The sequence below is a fragment of the Diospyros lotus genome, chromosome 13 (assembly GCF_014633365.1).
Source record: "Diospyros lotus cultivar Yz01 chromosome 13, ASM1463336v1, whole genome shotgun sequence".
Classification (NCBI taxonomy): domain Eukaryota; kingdom Viridiplantae; phylum Streptophyta; class Magnoliopsida; order Ericales; family Ebenaceae; genus Diospyros; species Diospyros lotus.
In genome coordinates this window covers 39,401,293-39,426,774 of record NC_068350.1, presented here as the reverse complement: position 1 = coordinate 39,426,774, position 25,482 = coordinate 39,401,293, and the positions used below count along the sequence as shown (strand labels likewise).

At 32.9% G+C, this 25,482-nt stretch overlaps 3 protein-coding genes across 3 annotated transcripts; all 3 read left to right on the top strand.

Annotated features, from left to right (window-relative positions):
- The first annotated feature begins 305 nt into the window (after positions 1-305).
- LOC127788234 ((-)-alpha-terpineol synthase-like) lies at positions 306-938 on the top strand. The gene is made up of 2 exons (XM_052316345.1): positions 306-530; positions 633-938. The coding sequence occupies exons 1-2, from the start codon at positions 306-308 to the stop codon at positions 936-938; spliced, it is 531 nt and encodes a 176-aa protein (XP_052172305.1).
- A 19,888-nt stretch (positions 939-20,826) lies between these two features.
- LOC127788233 ((-)-alpha-terpineol synthase-like) lies at positions 20,827-23,760 on the top strand. The gene is made up of 4 exons (XM_052316344.1): positions 20,827-21,087; positions 21,171-21,453; positions 21,564-21,969; positions 23,434-23,760. The coding sequence occupies exons 1-4, from the start codon at positions 20,827-20,829 to the stop codon at positions 23,675-23,677; spliced, it is 1,194 nt and encodes a 397-aa protein (XP_052172304.1). The 3' UTR covers positions 23,678-23,760.
- Positions 23,761-24,122: 362 nt separating this feature from the next.
- Positions 24,123-24,688, top strand: LOC127788928 ((-)-alpha-terpineol synthase-like). Its single transcript, XM_052317637.1, has 2 exons — positions 24,123-24,260; positions 24,363-24,688. The coding sequence occupies exons 1-2, from the start codon at positions 24,126-24,128 to the stop codon at positions 24,666-24,668; spliced, it is 441 nt and encodes a 146-aa protein (XP_052173597.1). The 5' UTR covers positions 24,123-24,125; the 3' UTR covers positions 24,669-24,688.
- Positions 24,689-25,482: the final 794 nt, after the last annotated feature.

Sequence of the window (25,482 nt, the reverse complement as noted above, 5' to 3'; positions counted from 1 at the left end):
ATATCAAAATTAATGACAAACAATTTGGGTTCTCAGTTGAGATGTCAATGCAGTGGAACAACTTCCAGACTACATGAAGATATGTTTCTTCGGTTTCTACAATTGCGTTAATGAAATGACTTACGACACTCTTAAGGAACACAACGTTCACATCCTCTCATACCTAAAAAAAAAGTATCATATAAAAACTTTATTATTAATTAGATTAAAGTGACACTAATAATGGCACTATTAATTATCGAAATGCTATTTCATATCTAATTATTGTTCAAATGTTGTAGTGGCAAGATTTATGCCAAGGTTACATGAGGGAGGCAAAATGGCATTACACTGGCTATATACCAATGCTTGATGAGTATCTAAACCATGCCTGGATTACATCAACCGTTCCTATAATGCTCTTACATGGTTATTTTTTAAGTTCAAATTCCATAGGTGATGACGAGTTGCAATGCTTGGAGGCATACTCAGATATAATTAAGTGGTCGGCGATCGTTGTAAGGCTAGCGAATGATTTGGAAACATCGTTTGTGAGCAAATTATACCACGCAATGCTATCTTTTTTAAATCTTTACTAAACGAATGTATTGCTTTCGATGCAAATAAGTTAATTTTTATCTTGATTTGTATAGGATGAGATGGAAAGAGGCGATGTGTCTAAATCAATCCAAATATACATGCATGAAATTGGAGCTTCTGTAGAGGATGCTCGCAAACATGTCAAGCACTTGATTAGTGAAGCATGGAGCAAGATCAATGGAGCTAGAGCTGCAAATTCACCTTTAAATCGAGGTTTTGTTGACATGGCGATGAACATGGCTAGGGTTGCCCAATTCATCTACCAATATGGAGATGGACATGGACATGATATTGAAGGCAAGAATAAAGATCGTGTGGTTTCATTGTTAATCGAACCCATTCCCATCAAATCTAAATGATATTGTCAAGCCTATGTACAACTAGTGTTGGAAGACCCAAGTTCTTTCACATAACACAAATGTACTAGTAATTAAGTTGTTGAAAACCAGTGGTGGAGTTAACATTAAATTAAAAAATAATATTATTTTTTATAATTAAATTAGTATTAGTTTCATATTTATTACAAATACAAAACTCTTAACTAATAATATATTTGGAAATTGAATCGAAGTGATCAATAGTTTGAATCGAATTGAACTAACTGTTGCGAAAGATTAATTACCACTACAAAAAAACTGGCATTTAGCGACGGTTTTTAACCGCCGCTAAGTGATTTAGGGGCGGTTTTCAAAACCGCCGCTGAACCAGCCGTCGTGGAGCATTTAGCGGCGGTTTTGACCAACCGCTGGAATAACCGCCGCTAAATCACTGATTTTGCGGCGGTTTTAAAACCGCCGCAAAATCAGTGATTTAGCGGCGGTTTTTTTTAATTTTAGCGGCGGTTTTAAAAATCGCCGCTAAAATTAAAAAAAATTAAAATTTTTTATTTTAGCGGCGGTTTTTCAACCGCCGCAAAAATTAAAAAAATTAAAATTTAAAAAAAATAAAAAATTAAAAAAAAAATTAAAATTTAAAATTTTAGCGGCGGTTTTAGAAACCGCCGCTAAAATTAAAAAAAATTAAAAATTTTTAATTTTAGCGGCGGTTTTTAAAACCGCCGCTAAAATTAAAATAAAATTAAAAATTTTACTCTCTCACCCGCCCGCGCCCACACGGTTGCCCACCCGCCCAGCCACGTGGCCGCATATCCGCGCGCCACGTGGCGAGCCCACAACCTCCCATATGCCATTGCATGCTTGAAACCGCCTGATCTACCAACTTCCCTTGTTATATAATTACATATATAAATTATATACCACTATTTTTCAGAATTATATTTTATATTTTTTAATATAGAAAGAAAAATATTAATTAATTTATCATTTTTTAAAAGAATAAAGGAATAAATTAAAAATAAATTAATTGAATTAAATTAATTTATTAAAAATAAAAAAATTATATATATTTTAAAATTATTAAAATTTTGTTAAATTTATTTTTATTTTTATTTTTTTAAATTAAATTTTTAACTAGTGGTGAACCCGCGTGATATGTGGGAGAGTTTAATTTAAAAATAAAAAAATAAATTTATTATTTTAAATAATTTTAACTAAATTGATAATGTAACGGCTCGCCTCCCGGAGCCCCCGAGCACCAAGAGGATCCGTGAGAGGGTCATTACTAAAATGATATCGAATAATGACGCACCTACAACACACACATAACCCTTTTTGAAATCATAATTTTTCTTTATTACAACATCTCATCATAATCTTTACAAACCATTCATCAGTTGGGCCCACCTGGGCTTACATAACATGCGACAAACTCTGAAAACATTAACCTTATTAGGACACGATGACACCCAGGATCTAGGTTTGGGAGAGCTCTGCACTTGCTACCATGACATGACGGTCTGGACCCAAACCCCGATGAACACACCTGCGGTCTCAGGATATGCTGACCTGGAATGATGTAAAACAACATGAGTCGCGAGACTCAGCAAGCTCTAGAAAGAAAGTTACGGGTTTAGGATAGGACTCTTCCCATGACACCCCATGCAATTCATGTCAATGAAATCACGCCATGTCATGAGTTATACGTACCTTACTTCTACATGCATAACATAAAATAAACTGCACATAAGGAACCAGGGGCCCACATAAGTCAAACATTGGCACCCGGGTCCCACATACAAACCTGTTGTAGCCTAACATAGGCTACCATATCATCATTCTCTTAGACCAGCCTTTTCCTGACATGGTCGGCTTTTCCTGACATTCAACTTTTGTCTTTTCCTGATACTTGTTACATACTTTTCCTGATTCCCATCATATTCTCATGTGTTCATCATGTCATACATCACATAATCATATACTTCCGCGATCTTGGTCTTCCCTCGGGCCAACCCCGAGCTAAAATCTAAGCCGAGCCGAAGCTCACATGAGTCGGTACTCCCGACACCTGGCACGGTACTCCCGTCCAGAATAACAGTAACATTAGAACCATGCGATGCAACACATAAGAAATGCAAGGGCTTCCGTAGCATAAACGTGATGACAAGGCCCCCATAAACCAAACATCAGGCCCTGCTACGCCCACACATAAGAATTCACACACGCGACATGCTCTAAATGCATATGCTCATCTAGGGTACCCAAATTGGCTCTTGGACCAACCGGGTCATGCAAATGCTCATACATCCCATCACACACAAAGCATGTCCCCACGTGAATGCAACCCAGCCCTTTGTAGCACACACATCATGAAATGCACAAACCAAGGCGGGAATCTGGAGTACCAGCTCTTCTGGCCGTCTAGCGCTTATCGTAACAACCGATGACTGGCGCCCATACATCCAGCCATCAACTGCCACGACCCACGATTAACAGTCAGTGGCTTTGTACCCATACCCTTAGACACACTTACTGACATTATTAACTTTATATCTTCCCAGCTTAACTTTACATAACATTTCTCCATAACTCATAACTCTTCATGTACATAACCACATAACATCGTAATACCATTCTTATTACTTTTCATTCACATAAAGTCATCTCAACATACATAATAAACTCTTTAACACATTTTCCTAATTCTAACCATAACCAATTTCTCTAAGAACCTAACCCCAACGGGTTCGGCATCATTCCCAAGGGAAGCGGAGCGATACGAAGCTCTGTAACGGACAGAAAGAATAACACCAAATCATCATTTTCTTAACTCATTCCATTAATAATAATCCCATTTAATAAAACATAAGTCATAGGGTAGTTGCCACGCGGAATATTATTATTAATGCGTGGCACCGAATCAAGGTGATGGAAGGTTTAGAGTACAAGAAACCTCAAAGACTTTCACGGGAAATAAATAACGCGAAGAGAGGGTTAGGAACTTGCCTGAAAATGGTTGATTTCAGCCTCTCTTGTGCTCCCGATGCGAAGTAAAACGTTTCCTATCAAATAATACAACCGTGACTTAAATCGGTTAATTCTAACGTGTAAACTGTATAATCTAACCATATAAAATCTATGATTTAAACATATAACACTTATATAAATTTTACCCACTTACCGAAATATTCTAAATACCGAATAACCTCGAAGACTCCTTAATTTTATCACTTCACTTCCATTTCGTAGCTACCGTGCGCTTCCCCAATTCTTTTCTCCTTCCTTTCCCTTTGCTGCTCGCGGTCTCCCTCTTCTCCAAGCTCTGCTCGCGAACTCCCTCTTTTCCAAGTTTTCTTTAACAAATTTGTATCCCTATTTATACTCCTCAGAACACCTTCGCCACTAAGTTTTTCCCCAACCCCAATGGCCATCATTAAACTATCAAATCTCATTTAATTCTCTCACAGCCTCTTGACTTTTGAACCAATTTCAGCCGCATTTAAGCCATTTTGATTGACCATTTTCCATGAAAATAAGGAAAACACAAATTGGGAAAAAAATTAAAGGCAGCACATGTTGCCAGCGCGCCACACGTCCCACACACACACACTATATTACATGTATACATATATATATATATAATGTTATCTCAAACATTCCATACTTATATATATTATGTAATATAATATATTAACTTAAGATTATATTTTACTTCACATATAATTGCGTGCGTTTCCTTCCAAATTACTTTCATTCCTTTATTTAATTATTTAATTATTTTATATTATATACAAATATATTAATTGCTATAATATTTTATTTATCTTAATCACTTAATAATCTAAATCCTAAAATTCTACAAACTTCCGATCACTTCCCCATTTAAGAATACAATAAATTTAACATCCTCATTTAAATTTATTTAACTCACAAGTATTCCATAAGTCACCAATCACTCTAAAACGTCGAAATTAGTACTTATTATTTACCTCTAAAATTTCGGATGCTACAGATAATTATAATTTTTTTAATCTTTAATCATATTGAAAAAATTTAAGTTTACTTAATTATTCACTATTCAATATGCTAATGGAGAACACTTTTAATTCAATTTACTTATAAATTTTTTTTATTATATTATATTTATTTATAAATAAATATTATAAAATCTATAATATTTTCACTTAAAGACGTTCGTTATTTTCTATTTATTATATTATAATTATAAATATAAATTAAAACTCTTAAATATGAGTAAGAATAAGTTTTTTCAATAATAACAAAATTTAAAAAAAATGAATTTTGATTTCTTCCATAGTCTTAAAAATGTGATACCTTAAATATTAATTAGTATTGAAAAACTCTAATACTTGACAACCCTACTAATTGACATTTGGCAAAATACTTTATTTCACTATCATATTTTATTATTATATAAATATACATAGAATAAAGATATAAAAATAATATATTAAATAAATAGATACTTTTCTATGACTTAATTAATAGTTTAAGTTGTCTATTAATATTTCTCATAAAATTCATGCAAATTTAATAGAAAACAATTAGCATTGAAAAACTTGTATATTTAAAATTTATTATTAATTTTACATAATTAGTATATATTATTTCGAAACAATTGAAAGATTTAAATTATTAATGCAAATTACAAAATGTAAATTATTAATGTAATAAGTATTAAATGCAAGTTTTGGGGAAAAATTTTATTACTAGTTATCATTTCAAAGCAATTGAAAGATTTAAATTATTAATGCAAATTACAAAATACAAATTATTAATTCAATCAGTATTAATTTTAAATCATTAATGCAAGTTTTGGAGGAAAATTTCTTTTTTGAAGACTATCCTATTTTTATATATGTAAAGATGCAAATTACAAAATGTAAATTATTAATGCAATAAGTACTAAACGCAAATCATTAATTTGGGGGAAAATTTTATTACTATTTATTATTTCAAAACAATTGAAAATTTTAAATTATTAATGCAAATTACAAAATACAAATTATTAATGCAATAAGTATTACTTGTAAATCATTAATGCAAGTTTTGGGGGGAAATTTCTTTTTTGAAAACTATACTTCTTTTATATATATAAAGATGCAAATTACAAAATGTAAATTATTAATGCAATAAATATTAAATGTAAATCATTAATGCAAATTTTGGGGGAAAATTTCTTTTTTGAAGACTATCCTACTTTTATATATATAAAGATGCAAATTACAAAATGTAAATTATTAATGCAATAAGTACTAAATGCAAATCATTAATTTGGGAGAAAATTTTATTACTATTTATTATTTCAAATCAATTGAAAATTTTAAATTATTAATGCAAATTACAAAATACAAATTATTAATGCAATAAGTATTATTTGTAAATCATTAATGCAAGTTTTGGGGGGAAATTTCTTTTTTGAAAACTATCCTTCTTTTATATATATAAAGATGCAAATTATAAAATGTAAATTATTAATGCAATAAGTATTAAATGTAAATCATTAATGCAAATTTTGGGGGGAAATTTCTTTTTTGAAGACTATCCTACTTTTATATATATAAAGATGCAAATTACAAAATGTAAATTATTAATGCAATAAGTACTAAATGCAAATCATTAATTTGGGAGAAAATTTTATTACTATTTATTATTTCAAATCAATTGAAAATTTTAAATTATTAATGCAAATTACAAAATACAAATTATTAATGCAATAAGTATTATTTGTAAATCATTAATGCAAGTTTTGGGGGGAAATTTCTTTTTTGAAAACTATCCTTCTTTTATATATATAAAGATGTAAATTACAAAATGTAAATTATTAATGCAATAAGTATTAAATGTAAATCATTAATGCAAATTTTGGGGGGAAATTTCTTTTTTGAAGACTATCCTACTTTTATATATATAAAGATGCAAATTACAAAATGTAAATTATCAATGCAATAAGTACTAAATGCAAATCATTAATTTGGGAGAAAATTTTATTACTATTTATTATTTCAAAACAATTGAAAATTTTAAATTATTAATGCAAATTACAAAATACAAATTATTAATGCAATAAGTATTATTTGTAAATCATTAATGCAAGTTTTGGGGGGAAATTTCTTTTTCGAAAACTATCATTCTTTTATATATATAAAGATGCAAATTACAAAATGTAAATTATTAATGCAATAAGTATTAAATGTAAATCATTAATGCAAATTTTGGGGAAAAATTTTATTACTACTTATTATTTCAAAGCAATTGAAAATTTTAAATTATTAATGCAAATTATAAAATATAAATTATTAATACAATAAGTATTAATTGTAAATTATTAATGCAAGTTTTGGAGGGAAATTTCTTTTTTGAAAACTAAATTAAATATTTTAATGAATTTTGTGACGGTTTTGAAAAATAGCCGCAAATATTAATTTAATTTTAATTATAAATTATTTAATTATTTTTAAATTTAGCGGCGGTTTTTCAGAAACCGCCGCTAAATTAATTTTTTTAATGAATTTTGCGGCGGTTTTGAAAATCGCCGCAAATATTAATTTAATTTTAATTTTAAATTATTTAATAATTTTTGAATTTAGCGGCGGTTTTTCAGAAACCGCCGCAAAATTAATTTTTTTTAATGAATTTTGCGGCGGTTTTGAAAACCGCCGCAAATATTAATTTAATTTTAATTTTAAATTATTTAATAATTTTTGAATTTAGCGGCGGTTTTTCAGAAACCGCCGCTAAATTAAATTTTTTAATGAATTTTGCGGCGGTTTTGAAAACCGCCGCAAATATTAATTTAATTTTAATTTTAAATTATTTAATAATTTTTGAATTTAGCGGCGGTTTTTCAGAAACCGCCGCTAAATTAAATTTTATTTTTTAATTATTTAATTATTTTCTAAATTTAGCGGCGATTTTTTGAAAACCGCCGCAAAATGTAAAAAAAACCGCCGCTAAAATAGTATTTTGCGGCGGTTTGCAAACCGCCGCAAAATTTCATTTTTTGCGGCGGTTTTAGAAACCGCCGCTAAAAAACCGCCGCTAAAAATCAAATTTTTTGTAGTGTACCAAAGCAGAGGGTTAGTACAAATATAAGCAAAACCAAAGAGATATCGAAAACAAGTTAAGAACACAAAAGAGTAATAGTAAACAGATACTCCCTGTAAAATGACTCGTCAAGGCTCAGATCTGGGTCTATCCAAGTGTGTACCACCCAGGTAACTCCAGAAAATAGGGACACCAAGCCTCACGGAAGCACACAAGGAACAAGCCACGAAAACCCCCAAATAGGAGCCCAAAACCTTCTCGGCCAGAACACCAAAACTTCTCCCCAAAACCACACAGGTTACGTTCACCGCCAAATCCACAAAGGAGCAAGAACGATCACTTAGATATAGGGCGAAGAACAGTCCAGAAAGGCTTACCTCAAAAGGATCTGCCGAACCAAATAAATACAAGCTACTCACCGATCGACTAGGGGCTTCCAAAGGAAAGGAAGACCCCCTGCCATAAGAAGTAGATCTGGCAGAAAAGGGAAGAACCAGCACACGAAGATCAGCCATCAAAGGAAGGTATCGGGAGAGCAAAGAGAGAAAGAGAGAGAGAGAGTTCGGCCGTCAAAATGAGGGTAAAGAAGGCAAGAAAGAAGCCTTAAATATGACGGAGCTAGGGCACGGCTAATGGGCCATTTGGCTTGGGTTTGGGCTTGGGCTTGGGCTTCCTTGAGCCTTGAGCAAATGGGCTCAGCCTATTTCTCCTCCAAAGGCTTAATTAAGGGCTTATGGCCCGACTTTTTAATGGGCTGCCAATGGGTGGTATATTGGACGGTACTTCAATCCTGGGCTGAAGCCTATGAAGATAAACCCGAATATACATCATAGCCTTGGGCCTCTTTGGGAAACAAAAAACAACATTAACAATTTTAGTTGGTTTGGTTCAGTTATTTTAGTTTAATAAAAATATTATTCCTAGCGAGTTCAGTTCAGTTAAAAAGTTTCATTACTTTAGGGAGGTCAAACTATAATTATTTATAAATTAATAAAATTTTACATATATTTTATAAACAACTAAAATTTTCAATGAAATTAATTATTCTGGGATGTTCAAATTTCTATTCAGACTAATGTAGATCGTTCGGTTCGATCTTCGACTAACTAAAATTTAATTCAATCTTGGGTTTATATTTTTATTACAACCAGTTTTTGATTTGATTCGATATGAGATTGGTGTAAAATTGAAAATTGATTAAAAATAAATAATATTGTGTATTGATAATAATATCATTAAAGTAAAAATTAGTTGATTTTTGTTTAGAATTTTTTGTAACAATTTTTGTTTGAATGGTATATATAAACATATATATATGTATTTTTTATTATATAAAAAATCTTCTGACAACTTGAAATTGTGAAGTTTAAAAATTTAAAAAATAATCTAAATTATTTTATCTTATTTATTGTTAACTTAGGAGCACTTAGAATTAGATTTCTTGGTTGGATTTCACTGCCTCACACTTGCGCACAATCTCAAATTCAAACGATAAGAGAAACAATAGAAAATGATAAAGAAAACAGAAGGTAAATGACATAAAATAAATCAAACCATAAGAAAAACACAAGCAATTTATCCTGGTTCGGATTGCCCTTAGGACAACCCTACATCTAGCCTCTTAAAATTTCCCAATAGCAGCCTTCTTTTATTCAGAATGATAGCAGTATAATTTCGCCCACAATTACAACTCTCTCCAAGATTACAAAAACTATTTCTTGTATACAACATTTTCTCTCTCTAACTTCCTCATGAGAATGAACTCTATAACTTAAGCCTAGACCCCTATTCTATTTTATAGAATAATAAGCGATAATCTCTAAGACTTATAATAGGATTAGACATTCCCGATTTTACCCTCAAACTTAATACTAATTACAAAGCTAAGAAATCGCCTGACTAAACCCACAAAACTGACTCATTTAATTGCTATAAAATCTAGATCTACTTGAGACAACATTCTAACATTTATTATATATAAAGAACAAGATCCTTGCACGTAACAATGACTACCTTATTTGACTTGTTGCCATCATTGCATGTAAAAACAACTATTTTATTGCTCTAGTTATATATTGTTAATTATCTTGATTAACTTAATGTTAAATTGGGAGATTTAACCTTGTACTCTTGGGATGACTGTCCTTGCGTGATCTCCGTCGATCGTGCTCTCAATTTTAATAGAGGAGATAAATCGCAGATATGAGACTTTATCTCACTGTACAGGATATAACGTCCCTGTATTTTTAAGGAATAATGATTAATCTCAGTATTAAATTGTCGATGATGTTATATAATCAAGGGTCTTTGTGGAGATACTTAATTTGCTTATGGATTGGTGATAAAATACTTGAGGAATTTTATTGGGGAAAAAAAGAAATAGTAAAAAGTGATTTTAGGCGATTTATGGAAAATAATTTAATTATGGTTGAAGGACTTGAGAAGTAATTTTGGGGAATTAAGATAATTTATTGTTTGAAGATTTGAGAAATTTAATGATGAATATTAGATTTAATAAGTTTTATTAGTAGAAAGAATTGGAGGAATTATTGAGAAGTTAAGGGGGTATAGTGAAATAATGGAAAAACGATATCCCGTTAAGAATAAATTTTGCACTTTAATAACTAAAGGTAAGGCTGGAGCAGGCAGTCAGGCGTAGGGTTGACAATGGTTCGATTAGGTTTTGGTTTTTGCCAAAACCATAACCAAACCAAACTTAAACTACTAAAACCAAAACCAAACCATTACCCATTTGATTTTGAAAATTAAAAACCATAACCAAACCATTTGATTTCGGTTTTAACCATGGTTTTTTTAGTTTAATCCATACCAACAAACAAAGACAAATAGCATTCATAAATTTTTTTTGATAATTTCATAACAAACAAAGATAAATTCTAATAAAGTTACCTTATTCTTGCATAAAGTTACAAAACTTCTTGGATATAAAATCACATCTCCAAACCTACAATCGTTAAGATGAATAAATTAATATTTGCATAATTAAATTGTAATTTAAGCTAAAAAAAATTAGCTACGAAAGTTAATACCTTCATCAACAACATTAATATCTTCTTCGTAAATTGATATATATCCATCTGAAATAAATGTGCCAACTCCATCTAACAAAAATATAAATATAAAAAATAAATTATATAAAAATGTTAAAGTCTTAACAATAAAAAAATAACTAGTAAATGAAATAAATTCACCTTTTTCCACTTCATTTGACAACCAGCTTTGGGCACACATCAATGCTTCTATTATCTTTGGATGAAGTTGATTACGATGAGGATTCACCAGTCTCCTACTAGAACTGAATGCTGACTTCGAAGCAACAATAGATACAGGAATGGCTAATATATCTCTTGTAATAGTTTGCAAGGTAGGATACTTCACCCCATTCACTTTCCACCAAAGTAAAATATCAAATTGACCATTATCAACCATAACATCTTCATCCAAGTAAAGGTCCAATTCAGTTATGAAACTATTAACTTTAGTAGTTTTCTTCTTTTTTAAAAAAGATTGATATTCATCATCAAAAGAAATGAGATTCTCTCTTGGAGTGACACTAACACTCCCATCCAATGTACATTCTTGGTTATTCACATCATTCACTTTGTTCTTTTTCATGTAATATTCCTCCATCAAATATAATAAAGGTACTTGATGCTGCTAATTTGTTCATCATAGTCATAAGGATAGACCTTAGGAGAGTAAAAGTAAAGAAAAGTCATCTTATACCTAGGATCTAACACTGCAGCAACACCCATCAACTTATGAATCACATTCCAATATGCATCAAACTTATCTGACATGCTTTTTGCTATTGTAATAATCACTTCATTAGGAGACTTGACCCACTCATTCAATGTCAACTTAACCTTACAAATTATTGGAAAGTACATATTAGCAGTTGGATATTTTGTCCCAGAAAACAACTCAGTTACATTATAAAACAACTCTAATCTATCACAAACATCCTTTGCTGTTTCCCAATCCCTATCACTTAGCACATTCTTATACTATGATTCAAACAATTTAAGTCGAGAAAATACAGACTTATAAACCAAAGCAGTTTTAAGCATCAAATAAGTAGAGTTCCATCTAGTAGGACAATCCAAACCCAACCTTTTAGCATAAGGCACTTTCATTTGTCAACAAACGTCCTCAAACTTTTCTATTCTTTTTGGAGATGTTGTCCAAAAAACTATATTTTCCCTCACATTATCAATGGCATGCTTAATCACATCTAAACTAATCTTAACAATAAGATTCAAGATATGGGCAGAACAACGCATATGCAATAAAGATCCACCATTCAAAAGACATCCAACATTCAATTATGCTTTAATCTTACCAATCATACTATCGTTGGTAAAGTTGTAACATCCCGTTCGAGCGATAGGAAGGACCAGAACAACTTACCCTGATGGGTCTACGCGAACTTCCCAGGGGGGGTCACCCATCCCTGGATTACCCTAGGTTAAGCACGCTTAACTTGGGAGTTCTTTGCCAACATTCAGCCCAAAAGGTATCCAGCTGGTGTTGTTTCCTTTCTTACACTATCCTCGATATATACTAACTTCTCTGGGCTCTCGGGGTATTACATTCTCCCCCCCTTAAGCACATGACATCCTCGTCATGCGACCTTACAACCTGTCCCAGATCTCCCCCCTTGCATGGCCGATGTGGGATTCGCCTAAGGTGCCTACACGCACCCCCCATAGGGGCCTACACACACCCCCCTCGGGACTCAGCCTCCTCGCTGAGGTTTGCCCCACCATCGCGCTCAGAGGCTCGGGGGTCGGCTCTGATACCACATGTAACATCCCGTTCGAGCGATAGGAAGGACCAGAACAACTTACCCTGATGGGCCTACGCGAACTTCCCAGGGGGGTCACCCATCCCTGAATTACCCTAGGTTAAGCACGCTTAACTTGGGAGTTCTTTGCCAACATTCAGCCCAAAAGGTATCCAGCTGGTGTTGTTTCCTTTCTTACACTATCCTCGATATATACTAACTTCTCTGGGCTCTCGGGGTATTACAAAAGCAATTATCCACTATAATTGTGGATAATCTTGAGTCCATATTCCACCCAAGCATAGCATCAATTAACACATCGGTCAACACATCACTTGTATGAGGGCAAGGGACATAGATAAACCTAAATGAGATACAATTATAAATTATTAGTAAACTTAAAGTTTAAAACTATAATTATCAAATTTAACAACAATAAAAATAATATACTAAGTTAAAAAATACTTGTCATACCTCAAAATTTTGCTATGAAATGTCCAAGACTTATCAATGAAATGTCCTGTAACAGCCATAAAACCCCTTTTTTGGTTACTAGAAGTCCACATATCCGTTGTAATAGCCACCCTACTGTCAATGTTTTCAATCAAACTCATCACTTTATCCCTTTCTTCACTGTAAATCCTCGTGATATCATTTTTCAAAGTATTACGAGAAGGACACTTGAAAAGAGGTTGAATGGTACTTGTGAAATCTTTGAATCCACTATGCTCCACCATCGAAAGAGGATAATCATGCATAATGATCATCTTTCCTAATTTCTCTCTTCCTTTTTTTTCATCATATGGATCGGAAGAGATCTCTCCTTTCAAATCAGATTTTATAAACATTTGCCTTATTTCTCTTAGGTCATCTATTGAGATGTTGCTTCATAGTTGATGTACCATTTGTTGATTTACCCGCAAGTAATTTCTTACAATAGTTGCATTGAGACTTAATTTCTCTATTAATGACCACTCTTTGAAAATGTTTCCATACATCACTTCTAGTCCTACCACCACTTTCCTTATCAGAAACATTTACCTCTTTGAGAACTCTCCACCGGTATTGATTGATGAGTTTGTTCACCGGACGAAGATCCGCTCACAAAACATTGTTGTGAGCATGCCATATTCTGTAAAAAATTGCACAAAAAATACAACAACCTCAACAACAAATCAAGCATAAATAAGTAAAAAAAATGACCAAAAAAAAAAATAAAACATACCAGTTATACGAGAGTCGAGATGCAGAGGACGAGCAAAAGGGCGAGAGCCGAGAGGCAGGGAGGGCCGGCGAGAGCGAGAGGGTCGAGCGAGAGCAAGAGTCGAGAGGTAGTGAGGGCCGAAGGGTAAGCAAGAGCAAGAGAGGCAGAGAGCGAAGGCGAGCGAGAGCAAGAAGGGCCAAGCCCTAGCAAGAGCCGATAGGCAGCGAGGGCTGACGAGAGCAAGAGGGGTCGAGTAAGAGCAATGGCAGTGAGGGTCAGAGGGCGAGTGAGGACGAGCGAGAGGGAGAAAGGAATGGAGGGTGAGCATGAGCAAAAGGGGCCGAGCCCTAGCCAGAGAAAGAGAGAGCCAGCGAGGGCGAGCGACGGAGAGAGAGGGTGAGTGAGAGCGAGACTGTGAGAGCAGAGAGCAAAGGCGAGGACGATCGGACGAGCAAGAGAGAAGAGGCAGAGAGCGAGAGGCAGCAAGGGTGAGAGAAAGCGAGAGCGAGGTCGAGAGAGGAAGGAGAAAAGAAGGTTTTGCGGGGAAGGAGAAGAGAAGGGTTTGCGGGTTGGGCTGGGGTGGGTTCGCGGGATGCAAGCTGGGCTAGGGTGGGTTCGCGGGTTTACGGGTTCGGGTGGGTTTGCGGGTTTGTGGGCTGGGCTGGGTTTCTCACTGCCCCTCTAATATTATATATATAATATATATTATATATTCGGTTCGATTTGATTCGGTTACCCACACAACGGTTCGATTTCGGTTCTGGTTTCGATTTGGTTTTAGTGAAAACCATAACCAAACCATACCTATTGAAACAGTGTTCAGTTTTTCTCCAAACCAAATCGTTTCCCAGTCAAACGATTTTTAACCGTGTTGACCGGTTCGGTTTCGATTCGATTCTCCATGGTTTCGGTTGCAATTTCCATGTCTAGTCAGGTGCGCAGGGGTGCTGGGTTTGGTAGTGGGATTGAACCCATGACCATGCAAGGGAAATGGCACCGTTTTAGGGCATCATCCGTCGCACAAGCGTGAGGCCACGAGGGCCTGCCTGGCCCTGGCTGCATCAACCACCAGCCTCTAATGCATTTTGGGCCTCAATGATTTGCCTTCAGCCATGTAACAAAGGTATAATTAGCCTTATGCTAGGATTGGTAATAGTTTGGTTTGATTTCGATTTTTGCCAAAATCATAACCAAATCAAATATAAACTATTAAAATAAAAACCAAACCATTACCTATTGGTTTTAAAAATTAAAAACCATAACCAAACCATTCGATTTCGATTTTAACTATGATTTTTTTAATTTGATCCATACCAACAAACAAATACATACTTTTGAAAATAACATTCATAAAAATTTTTGATAACTCCACAACAAACAAATACAAACTCTAAGAGCAACTCCAAGGAATGCACCATTTCTTTTGGAAAGATTTTCAAAAGAATAGTTGTAACCTTTCGCTTGTTTGGGAAGAGATCCAAGGCAAGGAACTAAAGGTTGTAACTTTTCAAATTCTATTTACACATATGAATGGTTGTAACCTTTAGTAAAAGGTTGTACCTCACTTGTTTTAAATTTAATTTAAGTGGTTATAACCTTTGGTGAACCTTTTGTGAAGGATTGTAATACTTTTGGTAAAGGGTTGTAACATTATCTATAAATAGATTAGTGTGTTGTTGGATAAAAATATTTTGAGAATTCATATGATTTTTCTCTTCTTATTCTTCTTCTACATTCTTATATAAAACTTCATAATATTTGTGCATACAAAAACCTATTCTTTGTATTTTTTTACTGCAAAATTAGAATACAAACATTCTTGTATTTGTTATTAATTCCGTGTTCGGGTTTGTTTTCAGAAATTGCACATTCATCAACAAATATTATTCTTGATTCCACTGTATCTTAGAGGCTTGTTTGGATCCTTTGTGCATTGTATTTTGGGACAAACAAAATTTTAAGGAAAGTGAGTTTTCGTGCCTTGGAATCTTTGAGTTACTGTAACATATTTGTCATTACACCACCACAATTTTTCTACAATTCAGCACCAACTTCAATTTAGCGTTGAAGAGCTCTCCAATGAATACACCATTTTGGTGTTGGACACAATTTTCAATCACCAAATTTGGTGTTATATTATTCACCAACACCAATTTTTTTTTTTTTCAATTTTACCCCTTTTTCTATAACTTCAAAGCAACTTATTCCCTTTATATCTTTTATCACTTTTATTATATTTGTATATTTTGATTAATAATTAAAAATATAAATTAAATTGTTATAAAAGATATATACCAATGTAAATATTTTATTAAGATCTATAAAAATGAGTATAATATTGAATATATATTGATTATATCTTAAAATATTTAATATATTTTATAAATACCATGTTAATATAAAATGAACTATTTTTGTTTATGTATATGAAAGTTTTTATTTTAATATTTACTTAATGGAAAGAAAATATTCTTAATGCAAAAACTCAATAATATAATAAAAAGCAATAACATTTCCATTAACTTAAATTAAAAATATATGATGAAAATAGAAAAAAAGTTTAAAATAAAAACAATAACAACATGGATTAAAAATTAAATGCTTTCTATTCTTATATTATGCAAAGTTAAATAAATTAATTAATATTTATTTATAAAATGTTCTTTAAAGATTCTCTTTTACACTAATTTGGTGTTGAAAATTTTGGTGTAAAACACTGTTAGACACCAAATTAATGCTGCATTTGGTGTCCAACATTGAAGTTGTTCTAATAAAGTTACCTTTTCTTGCATAAAGTTACAAATTAATTTCAAACTTCCTGGATATAATTATTTGATTGATAAAAATAAAATAATTTAAGATTAGATTTTATGTTTATTTGTTAATTACTTTATAAATGTTAAATATTTTATAGATTTGTAATGTATTAGTTAAAATTCTTGTAAAAAATGCATTAGTCAATATATATATATTATGTGTATATATAATATATTAAATAAATAAATAAATATCTTTATATATATATATATATGTATATTTGGTTTGGTTTCGGTTCGGATTTTAGTTTGAATTTAGTGAAAATTATAACCAAACCATACTCATTGAAACAGTGGTCAGTTTTTCCCCAAACCAAACCATTACCCAATCAAATGATTTTTATTTACATTGACCGAATTACCCAATCAAATGATTTTTATTTACATTGACCGATTCGATTTCAGTTCGATTTCCTACGATTTCAGTTGTAATTGCCATCCCTACCTTGTGCCTTCTAAAGGTAATTTAGTGAACTTTATTGTGGGTTTGAGGTTAAACAGTGGGTGGTTGAGACTTATAAATAGGGAAAAATGGCACGGTTAGTAAAAAATTGAACGCAGAAGCAGAAGCTCTCAACGTGAATTTGAAGAAGGGAAATCCGACAAGTAAGGTAAGAATATTGGAGCTTTGGTTTATTCAATAATTAGTTTAATTGAGTTGAAGGTTATTAGTTAAATTGGTAAATTAGTTGAATTACTTAAATTAGTAAATTTAGGTCGTGGTTATTTAATTAATTACTTAGCCTTATGTATATATATAATTGTGATAAGGGTATTGCAGGTACGCTACCGTTTTATTCAACAAAACAAAGCTAATTATCAAGCGACAAGCAACTTGAGATAAGGGTTTAATATGCATTGTGTGTAAATTACTTTTGTCATGGCTTGCATAAGATATTGAGGAAGTGCCTAGGCATGGGATGTGGTGGGTTTCTAACCGTGAGAGTCTTAAGATGGGGTTATAGAAAGAACCACATGCACCCTGCACTTCAATTTTTATCTATGATATCATGGTCATTAATTTACTACATTGCATATTGCCTTTATTGAGTCCCCAAACTCACTCATTTACCCCTATTAACCCAACAGATGGATCGGGGTCTAAGAAAGGGAAAACGGTATTGGTGGAAAAGTCACCAGTTAACAATGATTGCAAATAGTGAGGATGTGGGTTGTAACAGCCCGCCTTCTCGGGCATGTTATGCCTTAGGAAATTTGATTAAAATTTTTTTTTTTGAACATTATTTTAAAATTCCCTAAGACCGTATCTAGTGCCAGATAAGATATCTAGACTAGAAATAAATGTAAAGCGGAAGCTGAATCGAACCTGCTCATGGTAATACAATTTAATAATTGTACATGGCATTTAATACAAGTTAATACATAAAGCGTTTGATGATGGAACAATATACATAAATCTTAAACTAATCATATTATAACATGGTACATTCACTCGCATCTTGATGTCTCGTGTCACTACACATCACCATTCTCTGAATCATCTCTACAAGTCCCGGCTGGAACGTTGAATGTTCTAGGGGCGAACCCATGTTAGATGATGAATCATCTAAGTAAGAATACCAAATGCAATGCTATGAGTGTATGCAATGTCTTTCATCGTAGGTGTCAACTACACCCCTCATGCTGCCTATCATTTTAGCGGCCACCTCTTCGAAGCCGGGGTGTATGGGTGCACCCTTGATAGGCCAGCGGTGTCAGTTCGTACTCCCTACGGCCTCATATGCATGTGATCAACAGTATCATTGTGCATGTATGCATTTCATAGTTATGCCATTGATGCAGTCTACATGATGGTTTCATATCATAGCATACCAATATGATAAAAGCATTTACTGTATTAGATTCAGGCAGCATACTTACAGCTAATTTGTCTCAAACTACATGCCAAGCGGCTATCTCTTAATTTCCTTGCTCACGAGGACCCCTACAACATAGATTTATTTTGTAAGAATACCAATTGCTAATTTTTCATAATTTCTTCCTTTTTCTTTTATTCCTAAGCTCTATCTCTTCCAAAATTACATAATAATTATCTAGGCTTCATAAAATTTTACTTTATTTTTACCAATATTCCTTAAATAATATTCTTAGTATTCTGGAATTTTTCTTGTAATTTTCTAACTTTCACTCCTATTTTCTCTTATTTTATAATAGCTAAATATGTAATTATTACATAATAATTACCTAATATTTCAATTTATTAAATTTCTCTTCACTAATATTTCTTACATAATACTTCTAATATCCTGAAATTTTCTTGGAATTTTTGGAATTAAAAATCTTATTTTTCTCTATTTCCATAATAGAAAATTCCATTTAATAATTAATAGATTTAGCATTCCCAGAAATATTTTTCACAAATATGGCATACATAAAATTTCTTATTTAATAAAACTTTTTACAACATTTTCTTTCTTCTATTTCTATTTTTCTTTATTTCTTTCCTTTTCTTTTCTTTTCTTTTTTTTTTTCTATTTTTCTGATGGGCGCGTGGGCTGCACGCGCCATCTTCCTACTCGTGGGCGCGTGTAGCCACGCGCCCGTGCTGGGTCGTCTTCTCCGGCGGCCCCTTGGCCGCCGGCGGCCCCTCCGAGCTTCCGAGCTTCAAAACGAAGCTCTCCCCCCCTATTTTCGACCTCCAGAACCCAAATATAGCATCAAAATTGGAGAAAAATAGCTCGAAATACATCGATTTAAGGCTTGAACTCTCGGCTCCGGCAAAGTCGCGATTTTCCAGCGACACTCGGATCTCCCTCTTCGCTGCTTCGTTGGCCTCCAAACTCTCCAGAAACGAAGCCCACGACTTGTAGATCAGAACCCTACTCTCAAATCTCTCCAACCCTCTCCCAATCGACCGATCTAAGCTTTGCAATTTTCGGACTGGTTGGCTTGTGCGAACTGGGCTATTTATAGCCGAAAAAGCACGCCGCTCATGTCAAGTCGAAGCCCACGTGGCCGGGACGGCAATACCACCGATCAATCGCCATTAAAAACCCCCCCTTGCCTCATTAATTCCTGGTTGCAGGCGGCCATGCGCGTTGCCTGCAACTTCGGGATTTTTCGGATTTTCCTGATTTTTTTTTTTTTTATACACGATATACATATTTATATATTTACATAAAACGATTTCTTTTAATCTTAAGTTAAATCACATTAATCTTACTACTTTTTATTTACATATTTATACATTTATTTATATCTCACATACATACTTAAGCCATAATTAATTTAAACCATAAACTTAATATCATATAGACTAAATTAATTTAATTTATTTACTGAGACTTAGGGTATTACATGGGTCGTGATTCTATGTCGTTTTTGTAATATATATGCTCTGTATTTGATTATGAGAGACGACTATAACTTATAAATTTGATTAAGATCAAATTAAGGTTCCCGCTATGAGTAATTCAGTGTGTGTGTTTATTGAGAATTTGAACCGATCGATTGTGGTTGGGATTAAAATTATGTTTAAATATGCTTGGTTGTTGGAGTATTTTATTGAGCGTGTAGGTATTTATTTATTTTATTTGTTTACCAAAATTGGATTTATGTTTTAAAGACCTAATCGAGCGTGAGAATCAGGTGAATTTTCACTACCCATGTATGTTAAACTTCGAGTTCTCAATGGCCGGAGACGGTAAAGTCTGGACCCCACTCAGGGTGCCCACATTTTTTTATTCCCTTGTATGTGTGGACATAGCCGACCTTCGATAAGGACTTTTGGTGTAATCTCGAGTTACAATGACACCTAGGGATTGGGGTCGGGGTGTCACATAGGGCAAAAATCGAACTCATAACCCACCGATGTGAACCCGGCATATCGCTTGCCCGACCTATACTCCGAAGACATTTAACAAAAAAATATATAATATTATAAGAAGCGAAAATATGAAATTAGCCACAAGCATACAAGCAATCATATATATATATATATTATATAGACATAGTAGCATCGAATCCCTACGAAGCGATCAGTACCGTAAGCAATTAATGGCTTTCGTGCTCGGCTTGGCAGCTCCGGCCTCTCTTCCCACCGCCGCCGCAGCAAGTCCACGTTATTCCCAGAGCGGGAGCCGCAGCCGCCATGGCCGACCAATGATTCACCACAGCTCTCAGTTTCAGTACTGCAGACCTGCCATTCTCAGCAGCCAAACTCATCATGATCAGAAGACGATAGTGAGGCGATCCGCCAACTACCAGCCCCCCATTTGGGAACATCACTATTTGCAGTCACTGAGCAGTGAATATACGGTATATATACACACACACACACATATATATATATATATGATAAGTATTGGGTTTCAATTAAGAAAACTTTGTTCTTTTTATAGGGAGATGGGTACGGGAAGCGGTCGGCGGAACTGAAAGAGGCTGTGAGGAGGATGATGAGGGAGAAGACGGAGGATCCATTGGAGAAGCTGGAGTTGATAGACGCAGTGCAGAGGCTTGGAGTGTCTTACCATTTTCGGGCTGAGATTAGAAGCACGCTTGAGTTGAAGACGATGAACAATGATGATGGTCTCATAGTAAGTGATTGGTGCAGCAAAGGGGATCTGTACGCTGCTGCCCTCCATTTCAGGCTCTTGCGCCAGCACCAGCATGAGGTCCCTCAAGGTACGTGACTACCGTTGCCTTAATCAAAGTGGTAATGGTAATGGTGTTGATAATATATATATGTAATTAATTAGGATGAGTTTGATGAGTTTCCTATATATGAACTGCAGAGATTTTCCGAAGCTTCAAGGACAAGTCCGGGAAGTTCAAGGAGTCGTTGGGTGGGGACACCAAGGGACTTCTCTCCTTGTATGAGGCGTCCTTCCTTTCATTGGATGGTGAAAGTATATTGAAAGAGGCAAGACAATTCTCAACTAAGCATCTCAAAGAGTACTTGATGATTAACAGAAGCCCGGATGATGATGATGATGGTGATGAGAATCATGAGATGCTGCTGCTAGTAGCTCATGCTTTGGAGCTTCCATTACATTGGACCATGCCTAGGGTGGAGGCCAGGTGGTTCATTGATGCATATGAGAGGAGACCAAACAAGAATGCCATCTTGCTCGAGTTTGCCAAACTAGATTTCAAAATGCTGCAAGCTATTGACCAAGAAGACCTAAAACATGCTTCCAGGTATGAAAATTCTCCTTTATTTGGTTTTTATGTTTTGCTATCAAATGAAAAGTTATATAGTAACTACTTTTTTAGTATATATATATATATAAAAGTTGGCCGCACCTTTTTTTTGTTGTGTTGTGTTGATTTTATTCTTAAATTTGTATTTTTAACTCAATTTAATCTTGTACTTTGATTTTTTTTATGTAGCAAATATTTTTTTTATTATTTTAATTACACATTAAACTTACATTTTCTAGTCAATTTAATCCCTTTACTAAATAGAGTGTTACATATATTTTATATTTCACTTTACATTTTTTTTTACATATAAAAGTATAGAGGTTAAATTTATTCAAAAATACAAGTTTAAAGGTGTAATCGAAATAACAAAAAATTTAAATTGTCACACAAAAAAGTCAAAGTATAAAAGTTAAATTAACTCAGAAATCAGATCCAATGATATAATTGAAATATTGAAATGTTGGAGTGACTATATAAAAATAATGTAAAAATATAGGTACAAAAATATAAATTTAACTTAAAAAAAATTGTAGATTACCTTAATTAAAGAGTAGGTCACACTATATATACATAACCTCTTATTGCTGATCAAACCTTTAAGAGTTATAGATTCTAGCGTTCTATATACGACATTTGGCTACCACTTTGGGACCCTTTTGTATGCAGCTTAATTTTGACTATAAATAAAGTCAAAAAAAGTGCATTTAATAAACTAATACCAAATTTTACTCTTAAGAACTGTCTTGAAGAAGCCATAATCTTACAAGAAATGGAAAATGGAAAATGGAAAAATAATTCTATCATAATAGAATTTATTTTTTCCTTTTTATTGAAGCAACTACTAATTGGAGAACATAAAAAAATTGCCAAAAGAGGGTTGCATGAACCCCAACTCCCAAGACTTAGATAAAAAAAGAAGAAGAAGAAGAAGAAGCAAACAGAAGACACAAAACATCACAATCACACATAACATAGGCCCAATACATACACATTTTTAAAAATTTATACATATTAAATATTTTAATATGTATATGTATAAATATTAAATATTTAATTTTATTTCAACTTAGTCCCCTTTTTAAAATATTAATTTTAAATATTTTAATATGTATATGTATAAATATTAAATATTTAACAACAGCCCAATACATATTAAATATTTAATTTTATTTCAACTTAGTCCCCTTTTTAAAAATTTCATTGAATTTTGTAAAAAATTATCATTGTAGATATATAAAATAAAAAATAAAAACAAAGAAGCAATAATTGCTAGAAAACGTTACTTAACATTCTGATGATTATGTACAAATATTTATACATAATATTTGCTATAGCTACTTTCTGTGTATTTTTTATTTTATGTATTTTTTCATATAATAACTATTTTACTAAATTCTTAACACTAAATTTTATGTATTTAATGATTTATTTTTTCTTCATTGGTGTCTTAACTATTAGGTGGTGGAACAGCTTAAGATGGAGGGAGAGGTTACCCTTCGGAAGGGACAGGATACTGGAGAATTTTTTATGGGCTGTTGGACAGGGTTACGAGCCTCAATTCCAATACTACAGAAGAATGATCACAAGAAGCAACCAAATCTTAACTTCCATTGATGATATGTATGACATTTATGGTACATTGGATGAGCTCCAACTCTTCACAAATGCAGTTGAAAGGTTGTCAAAATGTTTGTTTATTTAAAGAAAATATCATCCATACATTTAAATTTAATATTTATGGTGATATTTTATATCAAAATTAATGACAAACAATCTGGGTTCTCATTTGGGATGTCAATGCAATGGAACAACTTCCAGACTACATGAAGATATGTTTCTTCGGTTTCTACAATTGCGTTAATGAAATGACTTACGACACTCTTAAGGAACACAGCGTTCACATCCTCCCATACCTTAAAAAAGGGGTATCATATAAAAACTTTATTATTAATTAGATTAAAGTGACACAAATAATGGCACTATTAATTATCGAAATGCTATTTCATATCTAATTATTGTTCAAATGTTGTAGTGGCAAGATTTATGCCAAGATTACACGAGGGAGGCAAAATGGCATTACACTGGCCATATACCAACGCTTGATGAGTATCTAAACCATGCTTGGATTACATCAACCGCGCGTTCCTATAATGCTCTTACATGGTTATTTTTTAAGTTCAAATTCCTTAACTGATGATGAGCTGCAATGCTTGGAGGCATACTCAGATATAATTAAATGGTCGGTGATCGTTGTAAGGCTAGCGAATGATTTGGAAACATCATTTGTGAGCAAATTATACCACGCAATGCTATCTTTTTTAAATCCTCACTAAAAGAATGTATTGCTTTCAATGCAAATAAATTAATTTTTATCTTGATTTGTATAGGATGAGATGGAAAGAGGCGATGTGTCTAAATCAATCCAAATATACATGCATGAAACTGGTGCTTCTGTAGAGGATGCTCGCAAACATGTCAAGCACTTGATTAGTGAAGCATGGAGCAAGATCAATGAAGCTCGACCTGCAAATTCACCCTTAAATCGAGGTTTTGTTGACATGGTGACGAACATGGCTAGGGTTGTCCAATTCATCTACCAATATGGAGATGGACATGGACATGATATTGAAGGCAAGAATAAAGATCATGTGGTTTCATTGTTAATTGATCCCATTCCTATCAAATCTAAATGATATTGTCAAGCCTATGTACAACTAGTGTTGGAAGACCCAAGTTCTTTCACATAACACAAATGTACTAGTAATTTAGCTGTTGAAAACCAGTGGTGGAGTTAATATTAAATTAAAAAATATTATTATTATTTTTTTATAATTAAATTAGTATCAGTTTCATATTTATTACAAATACAAAACTCTTTACTAATAATATATTTGGAAATTGAATGGAATTGATCCATAGTTTGAATTGAATTGAACTGACAATTTTAGTCGGTTTGATTAGATTATTTTAATTTAACAGAAATATTATTCCTACCAAGTTCAGTTCACTTAAAAAGTTTCATTGCTTTAGGGAGGTCAAACTATAATTAGTTATAAATTAATAAAATTTTACATATATTTTATAAATAATTAAAATTTTCAATGAAGTTAATTATTTAGAAGTGTTCAAATTTCTATTCAGACTAATGTAGATCCTTCAGTTCGATCTTTGACTAACTGAAATTAGTTCGGTCTTGGGTTCATATTTTTATTACAACTAGTTTTTTATTTGATTCGATATGAGATTGGTGTAAAATTGAAAATTGATTGAAAATAAATAATATTGTGTATTGATAATAATATCATTAAAGTATAAATTTGTTGATTTTTGTTTAGAATTTTTTATAACAATTTTTGTTTGAATGGTATATATAAACATATATATATGTATTTTTTAAAAATTTGTTGGTAAATAACAAGAAAAAATATATTGAGAATTGGATCAAACTAATCTAAAATTGATCCAGTCTTCGACAGGGTTGAGTATTTGGTTAGTTCAGTTTTTGAA